This window comes from Cannabis sativa, chromosome 3, assembly GCF_029168945.1.
Source record: "Cannabis sativa cultivar Pink pepper isolate KNU-18-1 chromosome 3, ASM2916894v1, whole genome shotgun sequence".
NCBI classification, from domain to species: Eukaryota; Viridiplantae; Streptophyta; class Magnoliopsida; order Rosales; family Cannabaceae; genus Cannabis; species Cannabis sativa.
The window spans coordinates 44,246,780-44,269,691 of NC_083603.1; the positions used below are offsets into that span (position 1 = coordinate 44,246,780).

At 34.0% G+C, this 22,912-nt stretch overlaps 2 protein-coding genes and 1 non-coding gene across 3 annotated transcripts; all 3 read right to left on the reverse strand.

Moving 5' to 3' along the window:
* Positions 1–7,263: 7,263 nt before the first annotated feature.
* Positions 7,264–12,438, reverse strand: LOC115711216 (beta-glucosidase 24-like). The gene is made up of 13 exons (XM_061111951.1): positions 11,532–12,438; positions 11,337–11,403; positions 11,197–11,255; positions 11,035–11,110; positions 10,442–10,519; positions 10,243–10,330; positions 9,669–9,924; positions 9,453–9,571; positions 8,753–8,964; positions 8,630–8,661; positions 8,425–8,530; positions 8,219–8,327; positions 7,264–7,661 (listed from the first exon to the last, which is right to left on the reverse strand). The coding sequence occupies exons 1-13, from the start codon at positions 11,595–11,597 to the stop codon at positions 7,286–7,288; spliced, it is 1,644 nt and encodes a 547-aa protein (XP_060967934.1). The 5' UTR covers positions 11,598–12,438; the 3' UTR covers positions 7,264–7,285.
* Positions 12,171–12,288, reverse strand: LOC115711812 (U5 spliceosomal RNA). The gene has a single exon (XR_004010682.2). It is a non-coding gene; the product is annotated as a U5 spliceosomal RNA (small nuclear RNA).
* Positions 12,439–17,879: 5,441 nt separating the features above from the next.
* On the reverse strand, positions 17,880–22,334 carry LOC115709958 (probable aspartyl aminopeptidase). Its single transcript, XM_030638234.2, has 11 exons — positions 22,116–22,334; positions 21,772–21,907; positions 21,415–21,493; positions 20,914–21,116; positions 20,681–20,747; positions 20,128–20,250; positions 19,721–19,876; positions 19,125–19,298; positions 18,786–18,860; positions 18,571–18,711; positions 17,880–18,343 (listed from the first exon to the last, which is right to left on the reverse strand). Exons 1-11 carry the CDS (start codon positions 22,195–22,197, stop codon positions 18,122–18,124), a joined length of 1,458 nt encoding a protein of 485 aa, XP_030494094.2. The 5' UTR covers positions 22,198–22,334; the 3' UTR covers positions 17,880–18,121.
* Between the last annotated feature and the right edge of the window lie 578 nt (positions 22,335–22,912).

Consider the following 22,912-nt stretch of genomic DNA (forward strand, 5'->3'; position numbering starts at 1 on the left):
TTATTTTCTAGACGGGTATGATTTTCACTTATGTTCTGAATAATTATTTAACATAAATGCTTGTAATAAATGCTAAATGGTTTTATTTTGATATTTGTTAAACCATAAACGAATCCGGAAGTGGTGAAGGGGCTCCTTCCACGACGGAGGAGGAGGCATTTGTGAGGACAATATCTTACGATGGTGTGGAGAACACCGGTTGATGATGTCAGTGGATGACACGAGGCCGAGGCGGTGTAGTCGGGTACGCAGACTCGTGTCCCGTACACTCGGTGAAAGAGACACTCGTGTACCAATTTTTGGAACTTTTTTTTATGTCTTTATTTTTTATTATTTTTTTATATAGTGGAGGGTATATCGTATGCTTACCGTATTTTTTTGATATATATTTTTTCAGGCCACTGGTTCAGAACCTCAGCCCAGTGCACCATCTGCATCAGGCGTTCGGGGTGCCGAGTACACTGATTTAGTGGCTCGGTTGGATAGGATCGAGGCCGACACTCGTGTCCGTATGCCGCTCATGTCGAGTCAAGAAGGCATACGAGACCGACCATGTAGAGTCAAGGGTGGTCGAACGTAATTATGGAGCAGCCTCGTACACATATTGGCCATGTTGAATCGTCCGCCAACGATGCCTTTCAAAGACTTGAGGCCCCAAAGCGGATCCATCTACCCCACCACCACCGCTTCACCCCCGCAGAAGAGGATGAGGTCTTCCCCGACGATTACGATCCTTATGAGGAGCTCCGGCGACTCCGATCGAGGCACAACCTCTTATCCATGTACATGACACCGAGTCGCAGGGTGAGATTCCGTCCCATAGAGGCACAACTGCCGAAGTGGTTAAAGCCCGAAGAGGAAGAGAAAGCCTCCCTCGTATGGTTCAAGACTATACGAGATGAAGAGGAGACATAGGCCATCTTCGACTTTTGATCCCCCGGAGCCACCGCATGAGAAATTGTTAACCACTTTCCGAAAGTGGTGTGTTGGACTCATTCCGAACCACCGACTTCGGATTTGAGAAGTGGTGATTACGGTCCAGATTCTTTTGGATAATGCTCACACCAAAGGAATGGCTTACAGATTACGTAAGTAAATTATTTTATAATATTACTTCACTTTACAACTTTATGTGCAATTAATATATTTTTTTGTCTAACTCGATATTTCCCTTTATATGCATATATGATGCGCAATGCATATATGCCGAGGAGGCGACGCACCGACTATCCACCGACATTTCCTCGCAGGTATCATTCTCTCCACATTCGTGACCGCCATGATCAAGAAGCATGGACGAGCCACAAGGGTCCGAGGAAAACTTTAAATGGGAGGATTATATCCCGGACTATCGCACAGGGTTTCATAAGGTATTGTTTTAGTAAGATTTTAAATGTTAATTGTTTGGGAAGATTATTATGGTTTGTTAATTGTTTCGTTGTTCTCCGTAATTACGGTCTCCAAGTCTTTGAGAGATGGAGGGTAACGAGTTTATTTACTTCGTTCCCGCACCTTCCCACGCAAGACACTCGGGTCACGCTGAAGTCGACATAGAGGCCGTGGAAAATTAATGTCTACGATCGTGATTCCGGCGTCATCGGACCGCCATGGAACCCATCATGAAGGCTGCGTGCGAGCCGCCCTCGCTAATCCTTGCAACCGGGAATTTCCACATAACAACCCGCATCATGGCGTTAGCTAATTCGGTGACATCACGGTGCTTCCAAAAATGCACGCGACTCGAGCCACTCACGACTTAGTTCCGAAGTCGGCAACTGTGCACATAGCGATAAAAGTACTATAGTATTAAAATATGTTTTACGTTAGACCGACTTTACATTTTATTTTGCATTTAGTGGTGATTGTGGCGTGTATTGTATCAGTATGTGGAGCATCTCATGATGCGTCGTGGATTGGACCGATGTGACGCCTGCACCAGGATAGCCATGTTTCGTCAACGGTGGTGTGTCGATTTATTTTACCAAAATGTCTACTGATTATATGTGTAATTGTTGGGACATTGTATATTTTGTGTAATTAACATTACAAATATGTATATATAGATTTTCTTTTTCGTTCAAATTTTGATAATTATACGTGGTTTCAAATATAAAATATCAACATTATTCAACAAAAATAACTATTAAACCTAAAAATAATTAAAATATTTGAAAAATATTCAAACTCAACAAAAATAACTATGACAAAATATGCATCATTACAATATATCAAATTTCCAACGAATACGTACAAGACGCCTCGGATGCGGGCTTTGCATGTTGCTCCTGTTATGGCCTCGAAGCACCACGGCCGCTGCGGCTTCGTGGTACGTAACCTTTTTTATCACTCGGACGGGAAACTAAGCCGTTCTCCGTCTTCTTCAGCCGTTGCTTTTTCTTGGACGACCTACGGGCTTCTTTTCCACGGGTACCCCAACTTTCATATTCTTGATGTGTTCTGGGAGAACCCAATCATCCTCGTCACCGGCCGAGATTGATGGTATCATCGTAAATCTTCCTCCACGTTTCTTTTGAATAATAAGGTGAGCAAAGCGTGTACACACTTGTGTTCGTTTTCAATGCCGCGCACATGCATGAAGTGGAAGGGAGTTTCAATAACGTGAACACGCCGTGTGCATGTTCTTTCAACTAGATTCACATCACCACCTCTTTCACCGTTAGGTCCCCTACCAACGTTATACAAATTGGCTCCATTTCGTTGGACGCGCACTACCTTGCATTTTCATGAATTTTTGCCAAGTTTTTTTTCGAAGAGCGTGGCCAAAGGGGTGGCACATTTGTCAAGATTTTCGAGGCGATCGAACCACGATTGGAGTGTGAACTCGATAAATTCAACCAAAGTAGTTATTGGATATTTCCCGAACTCTTCGTGACACTATTGAAGCTTTCAATGCCAGCGTTGCTCGTCATGATGTTGTATCTATCGCCCAAACAATAAGGGTGAGCCCACTTCTCAAACCCTATACTCTCCACATATGCCGATGGCCTGATTCATCTTTCTAAGCTTCTCGAACTCTCTATCGCATTCGGCCTTCGACCATGCGTAAGCAACATTATATATTTGGTTGTGAAAAGCATCGTCTTGAATTTGGCATTCACGTTCATAACAATGTGGTGATAGCATGCACAAGGGATCGTTTCGGGAAAAACGAGTTCAACGGCATGATCAATGCTTTGATGCCTATCCCGACACAAACACTAAGTTCTCAACCACGCCAATTGCTACCCTCAACTTCGTAAGAAATACGTCCGAGGAGTCGTTATTCTCACGTCAACGATACCATAAGCAACCGCAACAATTGGTTGTTCGCATCGTATGCCATAAATAACTAACATTATACCGCCGTACTTCGTCTTCAAGAAGGTGCCATCGATACTCAAAACAGACGACAAAAAGAAAAGCCCCTTCTACATGCACCGAGTGATATAAAACAAGATTGAACCGCTCATCCTCTAAGTACAAGTCGCAATGGTACCCGGATTCTTCGTTCCAAGCATGTACAAGTACCCAGAAGCTTCATGTATGAAAACTCGGGCGTACCCCTAGCATACGTAAGTCCCATCTCCCCGCACCCCTCCATGCCTTCACATAACTCATACCGATACCGTAGTTGTCAAACATGTCCCTCTCGTATGTCTTTAGCCTTGTACTTAGTTCCGTCTTGGGTGTACTTCCCCTTAATAAGGTGGCCAACTACCCATGGTGTCATTGACCAGTGACTCCGAACGTCTCGCATTCAAGTTACATGTGTGTTCATTGTGAAATACGGTGACCTCAAAGTTGTCGAATGCATCTTCTTCCTCCCCTCAATCTCCATTTACAATCCTGAGCCTTGCATGTAACGTGCAACACATCGTGGGATGACTTCTTCACCATCCACTCGAAATTGTTATTAAGGGCAAACCTACCCACAACTTGTCTCAGCTTCTTCCTTGTTTTCATAAAAATTACCAAGTTTCTATCACCCCTGCTTCCTTACTTTGTAAACAAGTAGTTAGCCTCATGATTTTCCATTATATCTTCCTTTGTCCACATGGGAGCTTTGAACTTGGTACAAACTTCGAAAGAGGAGAACGTTGAGAACGTTGCATGACGAGCATGTTCTTCGCCCGCTCGGTCGACTACGCTAGTTCCGTGTGTAGTGCGATTTTCACTACGAGGTTGTCGTTCTCGCTCGTGTACCTTGGTTACTCGTCACACACTCTAACCTCAACAATGGTCCCGCTACGGGTTCATCGAATCGCTAAATCATGCTCATCGTCCATATTCAAATCTACAATAGGATCATTATTATAGAAGGGTGTATCGAACTCTTCAAACCGATGAAATCCCGTCGCTTCTTGTTCTTGCCCTACATTGGTCGAACATCAAAATTGGTCGGAACCTCTAAATTGGCCGGAACCTCCTCATTCACACCAATCCCAACATCTATTTCGGGGAACGCAAGACCCCTACCACACTCCGAGGGAGAGGATTAGTAGGCGGCGTAGGCTCCGAATTCCCAACTTTTCTCACCTTGGTCACGAATAATGGCATAAACTCCGTATTTGACATTGTTGCCCTCATCTCTAAAAACGTTCTCGCTTGGCGTTCTCTCTTAATAACCTCTCGGCGCAACCATTTTTCCCTTCATGTACAGGGAACAAATCTCCAACTTTAAATCATACGCTACCGCATCAACTTCCAACTCTTCATATAAAATTTGTCGCAGCTTCTTGTAGGGTTGTATCTAATCGCAACGTCAAGTCGCTATTTGCTTTGTAGATCCAATTATAATTCTCACATAACCAAACACCATCGTACGATACAACAAGGAACACTTTGTCTCCTGCAATTGCAAACCAAAAAAACAAGGTGAGTAAAGGAAAAAACACCAAAAAAAAATAAAAATCGACATCCCATCGATATCAATAGACATAATGTCGAGAAGCACAACATCAGAAATTAGGGCACTGATCATATCATTATCGACATATTATCGACATACAATCGACAACAACAACAACCATGCTCGTCATCGACATAATATCGACATACCATCGACATTCAATCGACAATTAAAAACGTTGCACATTTAATGTTAATAAATTTTACCTACGTTCCCAACAACCCTTCCCAACTGAAACGTTGCATGTCGACACGTGTCCTATCGACAACATATCGACATGAAGTCGACATGTCGTCGACAAATGTGTTAAAGGTGACACTAAATTGGCATGTTGTCGATATGATGTCGACATAGTATCGACATTCTGTCGACAAATACGCCATTTCATGCGTTTTCCCTGTACAGTTACGCATTTAATGACCATTAAATTTTCATACATTCCCAACATTTTTACTGCTCTATAAAAGCAAAGGGAAATCTTATTCATAAGTGCTCTTGTATTCTACCTATCTCTTACTCTTAAAAATTTCTCTTATTCTCTTAAGTTTGAAATATGGCCCCAAGAAAGAACGCAAATTCCCCATCCTAATTCCCCGAAGAGTCAAGCAAGTGTTGGCATAGCATTACTCGCAATGCGTAAAGTTTTGGACGCCGCTCGAGCTTTCGAAAGAGAACGAAATGGTAACGAGTTCGGGTTCATGCAACTTGAAAGAGAATTTTGCAAAACTCGGTGTATGGCCGCCTCCACCACACCGGGTTCCCCGAAGGATGCCGTCGTTGCAAATCGGGCATCTTCAACGTGCAAACCTAAGTGAAGCTCAGAGAACATTATGCAAGTATTGCAGGCTCACCCACAAGCCAAAGAATTTAAAAAAAAATAATTTCTTATGTTATGGTTTGTGGTGAGTTTTATTTAATGTTTGTTTTTTTTTTTATGAACTTTTATTTTCTGTTTTTTTTTTATGTTTTTTTATGTTATTTTTAATGAACTTTATTTTCTGTTAATGTTATGTTATGTTTATGTTTTATCCACGGTATTTTTCCATTGCATCGATATTTTGTCGACATCATGTCGACAAAATATCGACAACTTCTTAAAAAAACAAAAATGCTTGTCAGGACATTCGTCGACAAACATGTCGACAAAATGTCGACAAATAGTTGATCCCATGTTGGGTTGCATGATGTCGACAACATGTCGACATTATGTCGACATAACGTCGATAATGGTCGTCACTGACCTTTCCTTTGTAATCATCGATAAACCATCGACATATCATCGACATATCATCGATAACACTGGAAAACCCAAATCGATCGAAAACCGTATCCGCCGCATCTCAACAATTTCGACCAAAAACAAATAGCTCCAACAATAAACATACGTATAACAATTTTAAACTACATAAAGTCAAACAAAATGCTTAAAATACAACTTACCCATTATAATGGTGTAAGATTCTTGAGTGATGTTGTATTGTGCTTCTGCCAACCAACACCCACCGAGAAAACAACCATTCAACAGCAAATAAAGAGAGTGAGACGGATAGAGGGAAATTTTTTCATAAATTTTTCAATTTTTTCCTAGAGAGAGAGAGTGGTGCACGAGAGAGAGGGAAGAGGGAAGAGAGAGAGAGAAATACCACTTTCAGATTTTAGCTTTTTTTTTTTTTTTAAAAAAAAAAGGGTAAAATGGGAAGTTCATGTAATTAATGGACTAAATTTGTACAAATTAAGGAAGTGTATAAATTTTGAAATGGCTTGTATTATTAGGGTCAAAAATTGAAATTTCCCTTATAAAAATGAGCATCACCTAAATATTTGTAACATTATTATTTTTGAGGATACTTTTTTTTTTTTTTTATATATATTCATTAATTAAAAATATCTTTATATTATATTTCATTAAAGGATATAATGAAGATATTATTTATAAAAATGGGTATATGTTAAAGAATATAAAAATAAAAGTAAAAATTAAAATATATAAAATAAAATGAGAATACAATGTAATTTTGTCAATCTTTTCACTGTTACCATGATGGTAACTACTCCTTTTATAACCACAACAAACAAATGCTTTTTAGTTTCTTCCATCTTTTGAATTCTTATCCAACTTTGAATATTGAGCATGCAATTTGATTCTACCTTGTTAGATAGTTTGTTATCCCCTTTTAAGTCTTTGAAATTCATTACTTTGCTTCAAAATAAAAAAGTAATAACTTATATTTTTATTTATTTTCTTTGGGCAAAATGAAAAGTTGTTTAAGGATGGCAATATCAACAACCACAAAATTTCTAAAGTTGTACATTCACTGAATAAGCCTCTAGCTAGCTAGAATGAGACTATGGCTATTGTTAAATGAATATTCCCTATTAGTTAAATGAAGATTGGTTCATCATTAGTTGTTCTTCCGTCTCACAAAAAGTAGGGAGCACAAACAAGGCGAAGAAGCCGATGAAGGTACCGATAATGGAAACAGCAGCCGTTGTAAGGGTACCATTAGGGGATTCATTGTTCTTCTGGGTGGTGTTGCTACCAAACATGGAAGATTCTTCTAAGAGTGTTGAAGGTTGGGTTATGTTGTGTTTGAGGAAACAATGTAACCATTTAGCAGACTTTTTGGGAATGCGTTTGTAGTTATTGTTGTAATCAATAAAAAATAACCCAAATCTTGTGTTATACCCATGTTCTCCTTCAAAGCTATCAAATAAAGACCAGTAGAAGTAGCCTTTCACATTTACTCCATTCCTACATATAAAAATATCAAACATTGAAATAGGTTTACAATATTTATAGGGAGTTTGTAAGAATATAAACATTTTTTTTTTTTAATTTTAAAAATGTCCCTATGTTCCTATGACACACTTGATATCCGATTGAAAAGATAAAAAAATTATTAATTAAAAGATCATTTTAATAGATGAACATATAAAGCCAGTCAGCTCTGAGATTTGTGGAATTTTAGGCCCCTTAAACATATAATATTTTTAAAAATTAAAAATATAATATATATATATATGTGTAATTTAAAAGGAAAACTTTAATTTTTGAGTCATAGGTCCTAAGCGCAGACTTAATTAAAGTCGACCCAATGAACATAGACATTATTTTAATATCTTTCTAAAATATTCTTTCAATTTCTGCAAAAGGGGCGGAATGTGTCTTAAAGAGTAATAATATATGTAGGCACAAATTTAACATACTTATGTGACAACAAATTTTAATAAATCATAGTGTAAAATAACTGAAAAACCTATTTTGTCAATCTCTTAAAGGAAAATAAGTCTATACTGATATTAACTTACTTGATAGCTTGGTTGACATAGTATAGATGTTGAAGAATGAACATAATTCGATAGTCATCATTGACATAATCCTCCAAATGGCGATCTGGAACACTTGCCTCAGGAATTCCTTGATAGAAAACAAAGGGGTTTAATTATATAAATTAGTTACCATTTTGCATTAAGTTTAAACTAATATTGGAAACAAAATGAGCAACCAATCTAACCATTTTCAGTGATGTAAATAGTGATATTTTGATACTTTTGACTCATGAACTCCAAAAGTTTCTGCAACCCTTGAGGGTAACTATAAATATTGTTAGTTCCTGTAGCCTGCAAGGACATAGTAAAATGAGAATTTAATTAGTAAGTAAATCAATAAATAAATTATGATATTATTGATGAATAAATAGAGACATATATATATATTACCTTTGGACCAATTGGAATTCCATTTTTCTCAACTGCAAGTTTGAAACAATAATTTTCTCTTAATTAAGAAGAAGAGATTAAATAAATAAATTGAAATGGTGTTGATTTATTTATGTTAAGTACCTGAAGTCTTTACTGAAAAGTCACCTAGGTAGTGGGTTGGTTCCATGGGTTTTGCATTAGTACCATATTTTGAGGTATAGTAGTTCAACCCAATAAAATCAACAGATCCCTTAACCAAGTTTTTATCTTTTGAAGTGAAAGTGGGCAATCTCTCTTCTACTATCGTTCTCATTGTTAATGGATATTCTCCAAATACCAATGGTTCCACAAACCTAACCAAGTTACAAAATCACCAAAGATATCATCATTATTAGTTGTTCAATAGTACATTTTAGAGGTGTTTGATAAAATAGTCTCTTTTCTTCCTATATAGTCACTTGATGTAATAACTTTAATAAGAGGGTTTTTTTTTTTTTTTCGATTAAACCCTCTCAATTATTACTCTACTTGCACTTAATTTTTTAAGTTCAAATTTTGACGGTAGTGATATTTAACTGGATGACACCTTAAATTTACTACCAGTTCAGTAGTTTGGAAGGTTTTACCGCTAAAATTTAAACTTAAAAAGTTAAATGCAAGTGAAACGTCAATTGAAAGGATTTAACCGCCAAAAACTCAATAATTAATTATTTCCAAAATGACTTTCTAGACACTCATCTTGTTTAAAATTGTATTAAATTTTCGAAAACGACATTTAAAATAAGTTATTTTAACAAAAATACTTTATATTTTCAACACTAATTAGTACTAATGAACCTACCATCCAAGGAGAAAATCCACATATCTTTCTGCCGCCGCTTTATCTTCCAAACATTCAGGATTTAAAGACTCTATAAATTCTCCAACAAGGGTGATTCCAATTTGGCCACCTTGTAGAGCCTTTAAAAGTGGGAAAAAGTGATGGAGATTAATTATAAGAGAGATGTTGGTATTGTAAATGAGGCATAATTGAAATTTGAGTAGTAGATAAGCTTACTTGATACTTCTTTTTGTAGAGCTTAGCAGCTCTAGCATGAGCAAGGATGAGATTATGGGCAACAATGTAAGGTTCTATGGATGAGTTACCAGCCTTACATGGACCAATGGGTGGTGGCAATGAGCATCTACTAGTAGGTGCTAGCCCTATGTCATATCCAAGTGCAACCACAAATGGTTCATTTATTGTGATCCAATTTTTTACTCTATCTCCATATGTTTTGAACAAAAGTTCACAATAGTCCTTGAAATCATCCCTAAATGACCAAATAATGACAAGCTTTATCAAAGCATGAATCAATGTAAGTGAGGAAATTACACATTTTATGAGTTTTTATACAATGTGTGTAAAATATGTTTTTTTTTTTCGTGAAAAAATTAATAAAATAATAAAAATATAAAAAAAATATATAGGAAAAATTGCTAAAGTTAACCTTCATAAGACAATCAATTATCTTATACTATTTTTTTTTTTAAAAAAAAAAATCCCATAAAATAACCTTTTCTCTTTTGAAAAAAAGGTCATATTTTTGCAAAAGAAAAAAAAAATGTTAATAATGAACTAATAAACTTACACAATTGAACCATTCAAGAAGCCTCCATATCTGTTCTCTAGAGCTTGTGGGGTGTCAAAGTGTAATATTGTCACAAAGGGTGTAATGCCTACATTTCAAACCATTTTGTTAACTTTCCTAAATTAGACTTTAGCAAATAATAATAATAATAATAATAATAATAATAATAATTCACCAACCAAATAAATGAATTTCTTACCATTACTAATCAATTCATCAATTAGATTGTTGTAGTGATCAATGCCTTCTTTGTTTACTCCACCTCTTAGTGAACCCTCTGAAAATTTTCAAGCTTTAAAAATAAGTCTTTGTTTTAGCACCATTATTTTTAGACATCACATTCATACATTATAATTTTGGGTGAGGGTAAATATTATTTTGGACCTTGTGTTTTGCAAAAGTTATTAATTGGACCCTCTATTTGGTTAAACTATTTCGTTAAATGACAAAATAGACCCTGTATTTTTTAAAATTATACAAATAGGACCCTGAACTGATTTTTTGTCAAAATAAAATTTAATAATAATCTGATCTAAAAATATTATGACAAAACTGGTTATATTTTCTGTATCTGTTCGTGTTAGAAATTATCTTAAAGTTGGTTGTATTAAAAAATAGAATTATTAAAAATTAAGCTCAGAGTCCTATTTTTATCATTTTGGAAAATATAGGGTTGATTTTGTTATTTAACAACAAAATGTCAATTGGTAACTTCTGTAAAATAAGATCCAAAATGGTATTTACCCTACAATTTTTAATATTGTATTTTTGTATTTAATTTGAGCAACTTACTAGGCAAAATCCGGGTCCATGAGATGGAAAACCGATAGTAATTAGTTCCAAGCTCTTTAATGTACTCTATATCTTCCTGTAAAAAAGAAAAAAAATACATTAATACTACTAAAATTCAATAAAATAAAATGGTCTAATTTATTATTTCAATTTGGTACAAACCTTGTATCTATTATAAGAATCTATAGCTGTAGAAGGGTTACTTCCATCTTCAATGTTACCTACACATTTAAGAGAAATTAAAATTATGACTCAATAATAGATATATCATTTTAAATTTAGAATTTAAAAGGTTGTGTTACCTGGGATTGCAGCATAGGTGTCCCAAACACTTGGTGTTCTTCCACCTTTATTTGCTGATCCTTCTATCTGCAATTATCACAATAAAAATAAAATGTAAATATTAACTTTGTTTAATCATTTTCAAAGAAAACAATTTTGGATTATATTTTCATTATTCACTTATTTTATGTAAATATCTATTGTCTCTCAAATACCTGTCCAGCAGAAGTAGCAACTCCAAATGCAAAATCATTGGGAAAGTCAGATCTCTTAATGTTCATTTCTTCATTTTCAAGGGCTATACAACAAACACCAAAAAAAAAAAAAAAAAAAAAATCAATTGTGAAGAAATATAAATGTGAGAACTTTAGTTCAACATGTTTATATATGAAATTTGTATGGGATGGCTTTGGCTCAAATTATTTGGTACTCTATTGTAAGAGTTGAAAATGTGATAACAAACCTTGAGAATCTCCAATGAGAAAAACAATGGCACAAATTAAAATAACTCTGTGAAAAGTTTTAAACCGTAGTAATGATGACAGAGATATCATTTTAAAAACTCTAATTGTTGTTCTTATTTTTTTTCTTAACAAGAAAATATTTTCTAACAGTCAACTTCTTAACCCATGTGTATATATAAATATAAATATAGTAAAGCAAGCACATCGAATCCTATCTAATATCAATGGCTATAATTAGCAGAAAAGTAAGTAGTTATTAACAAGAACAAAAGAACAACTAATTTATTTATATTTAGTAGTAAAACTTGTTTTAAAAAACTGTACAGTCAATGTTAGTTAAATAAACATAAATTTATATTTATATATTAAAATTGAAACTTAATTGTTGGGATTTCTTGTAAAAGAAAATCCCTTTAAAAAATTAGAGTATGTTGCTCTATGTGGAAAGCACACGGTATTCTTTAGTAAAAGGCGAAAGAATAGTTCGCTTTGTGCTTATCACGCAACTGCTTGGTTTTATTGAGGTATCACATTTGTGTATTTATACTCACGTTCTTGTTTTTTCTATGTGTTTTGGCCAATGTGGGACAATTTTAAGCCATTGAGTTCTGCCAAATGAGTTGGGAGTAAAGTAATTCAGAAAGGAAGAAAAAAAAAGTGTTTTTTTTTATGAGAAATAGTTGTTTTTTTGGTTTACTAATAACTTAACACCCCTTTGAATTGTATCTACAATTTTTTTTTGGACTATTTTGAGACAATACATATCATAGACCATTCTGTTATTTTTGTTTGAGAAATGAATGGAATTATGAGGTCATGTGATTGTAGCATTAGCATCCATAGCTATTGTAATTTGTAGTATACATGAGCAACCATTTACAGTGTAGAATTTCAATTCAATCAAGATGATGATATTAATTTAGAAAAGAATCATGCTGTTTCAGCAGCAATCTTTTTGTAGGCTTACTAGGCTCCAACCATTCTTATGGTGACACGTGGCTCGGGATGTCTGTAAAAATTCGGAGCGGTTAATACTCAATAATTTATGGGGTAAAAAATCTGGTAAGCCCATGTTTTTATTATGGAGAGAGGTATTAGTTTGAGATTATACATCTTTTGGACCAAGCATATATTATTGTATTTTTGTATAATTATTCTATTTAACAATAAGATTCAAATGAAGAAATACAACAAAATTGGGTAGCTAAAGTGCATAGAAGCAGCAATAAAAGCAATTGGAAGTGGAACCTGTGTGTTGATGCTTTTGATATTTAAAATGAGCTGGATATGGTTGATTGGATTGCCAACTGATCCCCTTTCCTGTAGGTTCAGTGGAAATGGTGGTCTAGAATTGAATTCAGTGTGTATGCAGTGGTGGTGCACCATAAGCTTTGTTATATATATATTTTTAGAATATTATAACCAGTACACTAAGCTTGCAATGCAAGTGGTGGCCAAGGAAATTGGTAGTGTTTGGTTAGGAGCTAATACTACACGTTTTCATCAACACCAATGATTTAGAATGGGAAATTTCATTTTTTTTTTGCCCTTAATAAAATCTACAATATCAAAATTTAGACCCTCCACTAATTTGTACAAATTAATTCCATTGATTACATGAACTTCCCATTTTATCCTTTTATTAAAAAAAATAAAAAAAAAATTGTTAAAAACTAAAAAAAACTTCCCTCTCTCTCTTCCCTCTCTCTTCTTCTCTCTCTTGCCTCTCGTGCACCCCTCTCTCTCTCTCTAGAAAAAATTGAAAAAACTTCCCCCTCTCTCTTCCCTGTCGAATGTTTATTTCTCGGTGGGCGGTGGTAGAAAACCGAAGCACACCCCAATCACTCAAGAATCTTACACCATTATAATGGATAAGTTGTGTTTTAAGAATTTTGTTAGATTTTATGTAGTTTGCTTTCGTTATATGTGTCGTATTTGTTGGAACTGGCATTTTTTGGTCTGAAATGGTAGATATCTAATTTTCTGTTGAAATTTGGGTTTTTCAGATGTTATCGACAGTTTATCGATAGAATATCGATACTATGTCGATATCCTGTAAGAAAGGTCAGGGATGACCATTATCGACATGTTGTCGACAGTTTGTCGATATCATGTCGATTAAAAAGCAAATTAACCCTAAAATTAAAAGTAGTTTGACCAATAAAATTGTCTGTGTTGTTAATGTATATCGATAGGATGTCGACACAATGAGAATAAAAAAAATTTGACCTAAAATGTCGATAATTTGTCGACGGTATGTCGATATTTTGTCGACAATGTGATTTAATTGCTTTCTGTGTGATAATATCGACCTCATGTCAACATGATGTCGACATTGTGTCGACAATTTTGTTTACTAAATAGGCGTGACCATACTTGGAATATCGACAGCATGTCGACAGCATGTCGATATATGTTGGCGACAATGTGATGTAATTGCTTTCTGTGATTGCTAAGTGTGATATCGATTGAATGTCGACATCATGTCGATAGTGTGTCAACAATTTTGTGTCGACAAATTCTCAAATAACTTATGTATGTTAATTTACTTTTTAATCGACATGATATCGACAAGCTGTCGACAACATGTCGATAATGGTCATCCCTGACTTTTCTTAGCAGGATATCGACATATCATCGATATTCTATCGATAAACTGTCGATAACATCTGGAAAACTCAAATTTCGACAGAAACTAGATCAGCAAGATCTCTACCATTTCAAATAAAAAAAATACTAGTTTCAACAAATACGACACATATAACGAAAGCAAACTACATAAAGTCTAACAAAATGCTTAAAACACAACTTATCCATTATAATGGTGTAAGATTCTTGAGTGATTGGGGTGTGCTTCGATTTTCCATCACCGCCCACCGAAAAATAAACATTCGACAGGGAAGAGAGAGGGGGGTGTTTTTTCAATTTTTTCTAGAGAGAGAGAGGTGCACGAGAGGGAAGAGAGAGAGAGAGGAAAGTTTTTTTTAGTTTTTAACAATTTTTTTTTAATTTTTTTTAAAAAAAGGATAAAATGGGAAGTTCATGTAATCAATGGAATTAATTTGTACAAATTAGTGGAGGGTCTAAATTTTGATATTGAAAGTTTTATTAGGGGCAAAATTTCCCTTTAGAATTTGAGTATTATAAATATACTTATTTAATACAATAATAGAGTTTGTACTGTTGAAATTGAAAAAAAAAATTACAATTTTATAAACATTGAATACTTATGTTCTTAAAAAAATTATTAAGTTTATTCCATTTACAAACTCAAAATTTTAAATAATTATACAACTACTTATCCTAAAAGAAAATAAATTAAACAACAAACGCTAACTTTTAACTTCATTTATTACCATTTCGTATTATCGTTTTTTTTTTACAAAGATAACATCATTGCGATAGCACCCATATATTTCAGCTCCCTTGTATTTTATCAAATAAACAACCCACCTTAGCAATCATTTTCCAAAATTTAATTATTGAAGATACTCTAAGAAGCTATGTTTCTGCCCATGTGGTGCTTCCATAACCCTTATAATGGATTTTCAAGTTTATGGAAGGTGATATATAAAAGAACCCATTTTTAGTAATTCTTACGCTGCAATTGAAGCTTATCGGCAGAAAAGAATCCATTTAGATAATCATTTTATGGCTCCGATGGCAACTCGATCAACACGTTCTTACTTCAAGAGAAACTCCCATCGAAATTCACTATGAATCTATAGGTACCTATCATGAGATTTATGGATATTTCCTAATAGTAAGAAAGTATAAAAAAAGTAATTCTTTTTATATATGTTCCAACTACTGCTGCTGATTATATTTCTTTTTATCACGAGATCGAGATGCTATACAAAGGTTTTGTCGTGAATCATCGTATGATTGTTAGAAATTTTATTGTCATGAAAAATAAATCAAGATATATTACAATTCAATTGTAAAAATAATATAAATGCTAAAACAAGAAATTGATTATAAAAATGTTACAACACATATACACACTATATGTATTAAATATATAAGTAAGGTAGAAGAAGAATAATTACAACACATATAATATTTATAATATAATATAAGAAAGAAGATACATATATATACACTCACTCGCAACCTTGAGTATAGATTAGTATGGATCACTATGACTTGAACAAGGTTAAGTATAACACCTTTGTCTAAAAGTTTATTTCCATATCTCTAATCACCAAGAGAACTCTCTAAGAAATAGTTTTAAGAATTATCAAGCCTTAGGGTTTTCTAACAAAATACTTTTTCAATAGAAAACTTTGTCTACTCAATATAAGCACCTTAGACCTTTTTATATAGTGTTTAGAATATTACCATTTGAAATTTTAACTCATAACCCTTATAGATGTTATGAACTCAATGAGAATAAAAGATATGTAACGTATGCACACACCATAATTCTTATAACATTAAGAATTCAAATTAAAATGTGTAACACATTTTTACATACTTAATATAAGTGATAATTGTGGAGGTTATACATAGTAACAAGTAACTCCACTATATATTACAAAATGATGATAGCTAGGGTTGGTCCTGAGTTGAAATGGGTCATAGGCAAAAAAAAAATTTTTAGGCCCTTACTATAAAGATAAATGGTATTTTTAAAAATTATTCAAAAATATATATTTTTAAAATGTAATTTTTTTTATTTGGACCCTAAAATGAGTGGATCCTAGGCGCAGATCTAACCCGCCTATGCCTAGAGCCAGCCCTGATGACAACTAATATAAATTGTCATACACATACTTATTAATTTGTTACACATATTTAATCTATATATTATATTATATAAATAATGTAACAGTCATCACCACAATTTTATCTTTTGCTTAATGTATTTTGAGCTACTTCAACAAAAAAAAAAAAAAAAAAAACACGAGAAAAACAATAAAAATAAAACATAGAGAAAGAAACATTAAAAATGAATATTGAAAGCCAAAAAAGTTCTTTCGACACAGTTTGAACTTTTATTTTATATTATGAGCATTGTTATTTGGCGCCTTAAGGTACCTAACGCTACATTGATGTAACATTTTATAATTGAATAATAGTTTCTCATATTATTTATTTAATTAAAACGGTGGGATTCAATATTAAAATACACCAATAGCAATATGCCACTTCTTGTGGTGCTTGACATCTTAAGATACTCCTTAATATTTTTGTTATTTTATTTATTTATTTTTCGTGACATGTTTGAACTTCTATTTGAAATGTCATTAATCACATTTCACTTTGGCTACATTAAAATGAAATATTAAGGTTGCGTTTGGCTAAAATAAAAAAGAATGTGTATGAGAATAGGAAAAACTTAGAATAAAATAAATTTTAAAATGCATGAAGAAAATTGATAAAAAAAAATTATTAAATTTTCCCTTATCTTACACTTAAATAACCTCTCATTCTATTTCAAAATAGAATAGTGTTTCCACCAAAATAATAGAAAAACTATTTCATTAAAATTACATTCCAATACTTTAAGATGTCGTTTAGTTGAGAGGAATGAAAATATAAGAATGAGAATGGGAATGGAATAAAATTTAAAATGCATAAAAAAAAATTGATAAAATAATCATTAAATTTTTTTTTCTTGTTACATTGGAATGATCTTTTCTTTCTTTTTAAAATGGAATAGTCATTCCACCAAAATAGTAGAAAGAACATTCTATTAAAATGTCATTCCAATACTTTAAAATGCAACCAAACAAAGGAATGAAATGAAAATTATTTCCTTTCCATTCCATTCCACTTCATTACCTCCAACCAAACGCCACCTAAATTTAAAATGTAACTAAACAAAAGAATGAAATAAAAATTCTTTTCCATCTATTACCTCCAACCAAACATTCTACTACTTCCAACCAAAAGCAACCTAAAAGTAAGGAGAAGATAAAACTTTGAAGGGAAGAAGATCTGTGGTTGAACCATGGACTAGGAGCCAAATTGAAAGAATAAGAGAACTAACTAACCCTCCCCAACTCGTATGTTCTTTGATTTCTTTCTTTCAACTGCAAGTTTAGATTTTGGCTGTCCCAAAGATTTAAATAAGTTTCACTTCTTCACACTTGGTTTTAATGAGGGCAACTCAAATTTAGCATTTTTAAATCTACAACGTTACTCCAAAAGTAAATCATGAGCAATGAGAATATATAAGAGCAAATTCCTAAAAATAGGTATAGTTATGTTTTATTATTGCATGGTAACATTGCTTTTCTTGTCCTTGACAACATCAAACATGTTTTGCCACCAATTTCAAGAGCAAGGCTTCACAAGTACAGCCGTAAGATGCTTCACGAAACATGTAAACAGACCTACATGTCCACTGTGATCTTCGAATCCATGTGAGCAAACTCTTGGAAATAAGCTTTGAAATGCTGATAAGAATGCTTCACGTCGTCTGTGGCACACATTTCTCGAATACTATGCATCGAAAGTTGTGGAGCACCAACATCAACTGTCCTTATTCCCACGCCACTCGCAAGAATGGGGCCGATGGTTGAACCGCAACCCATGTCATTACGAACAACAAAATCCTGCATTTCAAGTAATATAGAATCAAGAAACATGCTTACAGATCCATTCTCATAAACACTCCAGTATCCCAACTTGAGAATTCTAATCACTTTCTTGCCAACTTCCTTATGTCTGGGTTTTCTCTCGAGCACATTTGGAAAGTGAAGTACGAACTACTACATTAATAGAACTTGTAACATGCAATTTTTCACAATTCCAATATCCACCAGAAAGAAATAAAGCTGACCTGGGTAGGAATTTTATGCTTGGATGCTATCTCCCTGAATAAAAAGGAAGTGATTGAATTGGTTGCATATCGTTGATTGGCATTGGTTTTTATTACAAGCCCGCCGTGCAACTTGGGTTGATGATTCTCTTCATGTTTTTCCTATAAAGATAGCCTTATTATATGAACATTGGCCAAATTTACAGCTTGGAGTAAAAATGAAAACAAGAACATACCATATAATTAGGGTGCAGGGCATGTGCCATGTCAGCAGATACGAGAAAACTCTTTTGAATGGCCTTCTCTACCACCTGGAAGGAAAACACCAAATGAGCGGAAAGGAAATGTTTAGATGAAAAACTTAGTTATGTGTGAAGATATTATGGCTATACAAGGCTCTAACATTACCAGCCATTAGTCATGGTGGCAAGCCTTATCTGTAGACGGCAAACGTTTTATCCCACAACACCATTAATTCAAAATGAAATAATAACAATACTGGATAACTATAACTTTAAAATGAAAATATTAAAAAAGAAATAATGAAAGATGAAATGACACCATGTGGATGCTACCTTTAAATCTGAGGTGAAGGAATTTGTAATCCGTGATAAGGCAGTTAGCATAGCTGGAGAGCCTGCTCCTTGGGCTGAATTGGATCCCACCTCCTCGTGATCAAACAAAGCTACCATTCTAACACCAGCCTCATCCTCAAGGCTGTTATCAGAAGAAGTTGCATCTATTAATGCCTGGAGTAGAAAGGCATTATTAGTTAATACTGTTTACAATATGAAAAGACAACGAGAAGTGAGAATGTCTATCGAGCAGTTCAAGTAGGAGGCAGAAATACAATCCCAAGTTACGTTCAAGGTTACAATTAGTCAACCACGTGGCTTTAGACCATGACCATTGAATGATATTTTCTCAGTAAACCATCAGATCACATATCAAATATGACAATTGACATTAATACCCTGCTTACAGCAAAGTCACCTACAGACCATTCAGATCAAGAATGAGATTGAGAACCTATATGCATTGCATGACTCCAAAATGGTGTACTTGGCAGAGAGGTGCATCTTTTCTATTTATTTTTCTATTAGAAGCTTAGCTATGAGCTTGTTATATGCATTTTGAAGTAAATATAAAATAACAGTTACAAACTTGTTACCTTAAGAGAACAAAATGACATGCACAGATTATCAAGCCGCCCTGAAAATATAAATTCCTTTGTGGCACCAGCTATTATGCTTGGTTGAGTATCACAGGCTTGCAACTCAAAATCACAAATATCATTGGGCTTACATCCAAGCTGACTTGCAAGAAGCTACAAGGGGAAAATATTAACATCACAATAAATCTATCATACAAATAATAATAATAAAGAATATCTATTATTCACCACCTCTTTCCTTTAGTTTGTAATCTAAACAAACATGAAACTTCAATTTTCTCTATACACCTCCCCCCTGATTAACAACCCCATCCTCATACATATATATATATATATTTAATACACACATAAAGAGAGAGGAGTCAAATAGAAGCAAAGAAAGAGCTGTGTTTTCAGATGTTAACCTGAAGTAAAAGTGAGTGGTGCTTCGCATCTTCCAAGGTTGTTTTCTCATTAGATTTCTTTCCATCAGTCTGCGAATCACTTTCGACCGGACCATTACTAGCAACAACTTTATTGAGCTCCGCCTGCGAACAGAAGCAAATAAATAATTGATGTAAGCTGCTGCAGTAAGCCACGGAGTGAAAAAAGTTTTAAGGAATACTAATTTACAGTTAAAGGCAAACTACAACAAAAACTTCACAAGGGAACTAAATTATGTTTTTCGAACAATCCAAATGAAGAATCACATTTTCAAAAATATATTGTGTTATAATATCTAAAGTTAAAATGTAACATCATTATTGTGGTAAGTTAGTCCCAATCTCCAAATCTTCCAAGATGGCTTTGTGTTCTGAGAAATATTTCCATATTGTTTTGCTATTGGAAAATAGTAATCAATCAATGGTAAACGTGGTAGTGCTACTATTTGACACTTACAGAATATGAACTCAAATGTAAGACTAATATTCAGACCAATTAAATGGCACAGATAAGCGTGTCTAAGTATAACTATACCTTAATTGCTGTTGCTAAGACAGGTAGAAGATGGGTCTGAGTGTTCACCTTAAAACCATCAGTACCCCTGCCACAGGACAGCACATGGACAAATTCATTATGAGATTATCTGCTCAAGGAGATGGAGGACAATGGCAGGTTTGCTTAAGAATACAGCTCTGAAGTTTCAATCTTGATCATAAATCACTGACAACTAAATATATCACATAGCAAATGTGAAATAACAAGAGAACCTGTCTAAGTGAATTGCAAGGGTTGGAATCCGCATTATAGGCTCCTCAATTCTTAAAAGTTTATGCGAGTATGAAACAACTCCACCGTTTTCTTCCCTTACGATCACTCTTCCCGCAAGTGTCAGGTCCCGATCAAACCATGTGTGCCACAAGCCACCTCCATATGTTTGGACACCAACTTCCAAATACCCACCTTTAGTTACCTGCAAAAATCACAATAGTACAAAATAAGCAAGGTTCTTTTTTTTGTATGATTCTTACATAAATCACACACAAACATGATACACACTTATGTGACAAATTACTTTGATAGGTGAGACATCTTAAATAAAGATAATTAATTGAAATTACTTGCCACATAAGTCTGTGAACTGTGTGTGCATATATCATGATTTTGTTTCCCCAAAAATTCCATATACTTGACATAGATAACTCTTAAGGTTTAATATCTCAAAAACAAAAAAAAAAAACTCTTAAGGTTTAAAATAAATAAAGAACTACCTTGCTGACAGGTTTAAGTTTCAGACAAGGACTGTCAGTATGAGCCCCAATTATGTAAAATCCATTCCCCGCAACATACCTGGGCATAAACTCAGAAATCTTAACAAACAGTTTCAAAGAAAATATCAAATGCCTATACGAATTGTTTTACAAAATCCCTTTCAGTTGCTCACATTCTGTTTTCCTTTGGAGAATACCAAATGAAAGATGCCAATATAAATAATTTGAACATTCAAGCAAGTATTTCTCAACAGCTAAATCCATAAAAATGAAAATTTTGATTCTATTCTCTTCTTAAATTGTATAACAACCACAGCTTACAAATGGACAAAATAAAACTCGAAAAGAAGTTCTTACTTTTTACCAATGGCGAAGGCTACTATAGTGGAGTGATTTCTAGTAAAGAAATACTTCTTCCCTGCTTCAAGTTTCCAATCTTCTTTCTCCGAAATTTGCTCGTACCCTGCACTTCTCAAACTCTTTTTCGCCTCGTCTGAGATTATTCGATTCACACAACTCAGTCAATTGCAATACCAATACATATTCGACCAATAAACTTAAGCTAAATAAGTACAAGTATAATCAATAAGAAAACTTTACTGATTGACAAATCTAGTTATTGGGAGGGAAATAAAGTATCCTAATTTTCTTGGAAATCAAACGAAATGTGAAGTTGGAAAGAAAGGAAGTAAGAGAAATACCAACAGCATGGAAAGCAGTGGGGGAAGCGTTCAAGAAGTCAACGAGATCATAGACCACAGAGCTTCCTTCTTCCTTTGCCATGGCTGAATACAGGTACTGAGATGAATATGAAGAATATGGCTATGGCGTTAAAGCCTGGTTGAATTTTTGGTCCCTACTTCTCTCTCTCTCCGCCTCCATTTTATAGCAAGAGGATTTAGATCCTCTGCATCATTTCTATCTTAAGTTTCCCGCTCATCCAATCAAATCATTTATATTTTCACTTTTTTTTCTTTTCTTTTTTTACTTGAGCTTTTTCACTTTTCTTTTTTTGATAAAACTTTTTTTACCTGAGCTTGAGAAGTCGTTTAGTCTAGTTCATCTTTGGTGCAAGAATGCTTGATTAGTGAGCTGTTATGTACTTTTTTTTTTTAAGATAAATATAATTCATTAAGATAAATACTCTTATAGGAGAATTTAAAAATTGTGTACAAGTTCAAACACAATCCCTTAAATTAGTAATAGATATTACCAGTGTGTAAGCAATATCATTCGCGGATCGCAGAATGATGTTGCAAAACCACCACCAACAACAGCTAATAAAGAATAAATATTTAATAAAATAGACTGAAAACTAAAATTAATGTGAAGCTTATTAATCCAACCAATTGCCACAGTAGAATCACTATTAATTATGGATATACTAAAACCAAATTGATGCGCAAGAGTCAAGCCCAGACAAATGGCAAGCAGCTCCGCCACATTAGTAGAAAAATCACCTAACATATCTGATGACTACGCCAACCAAACCACATCC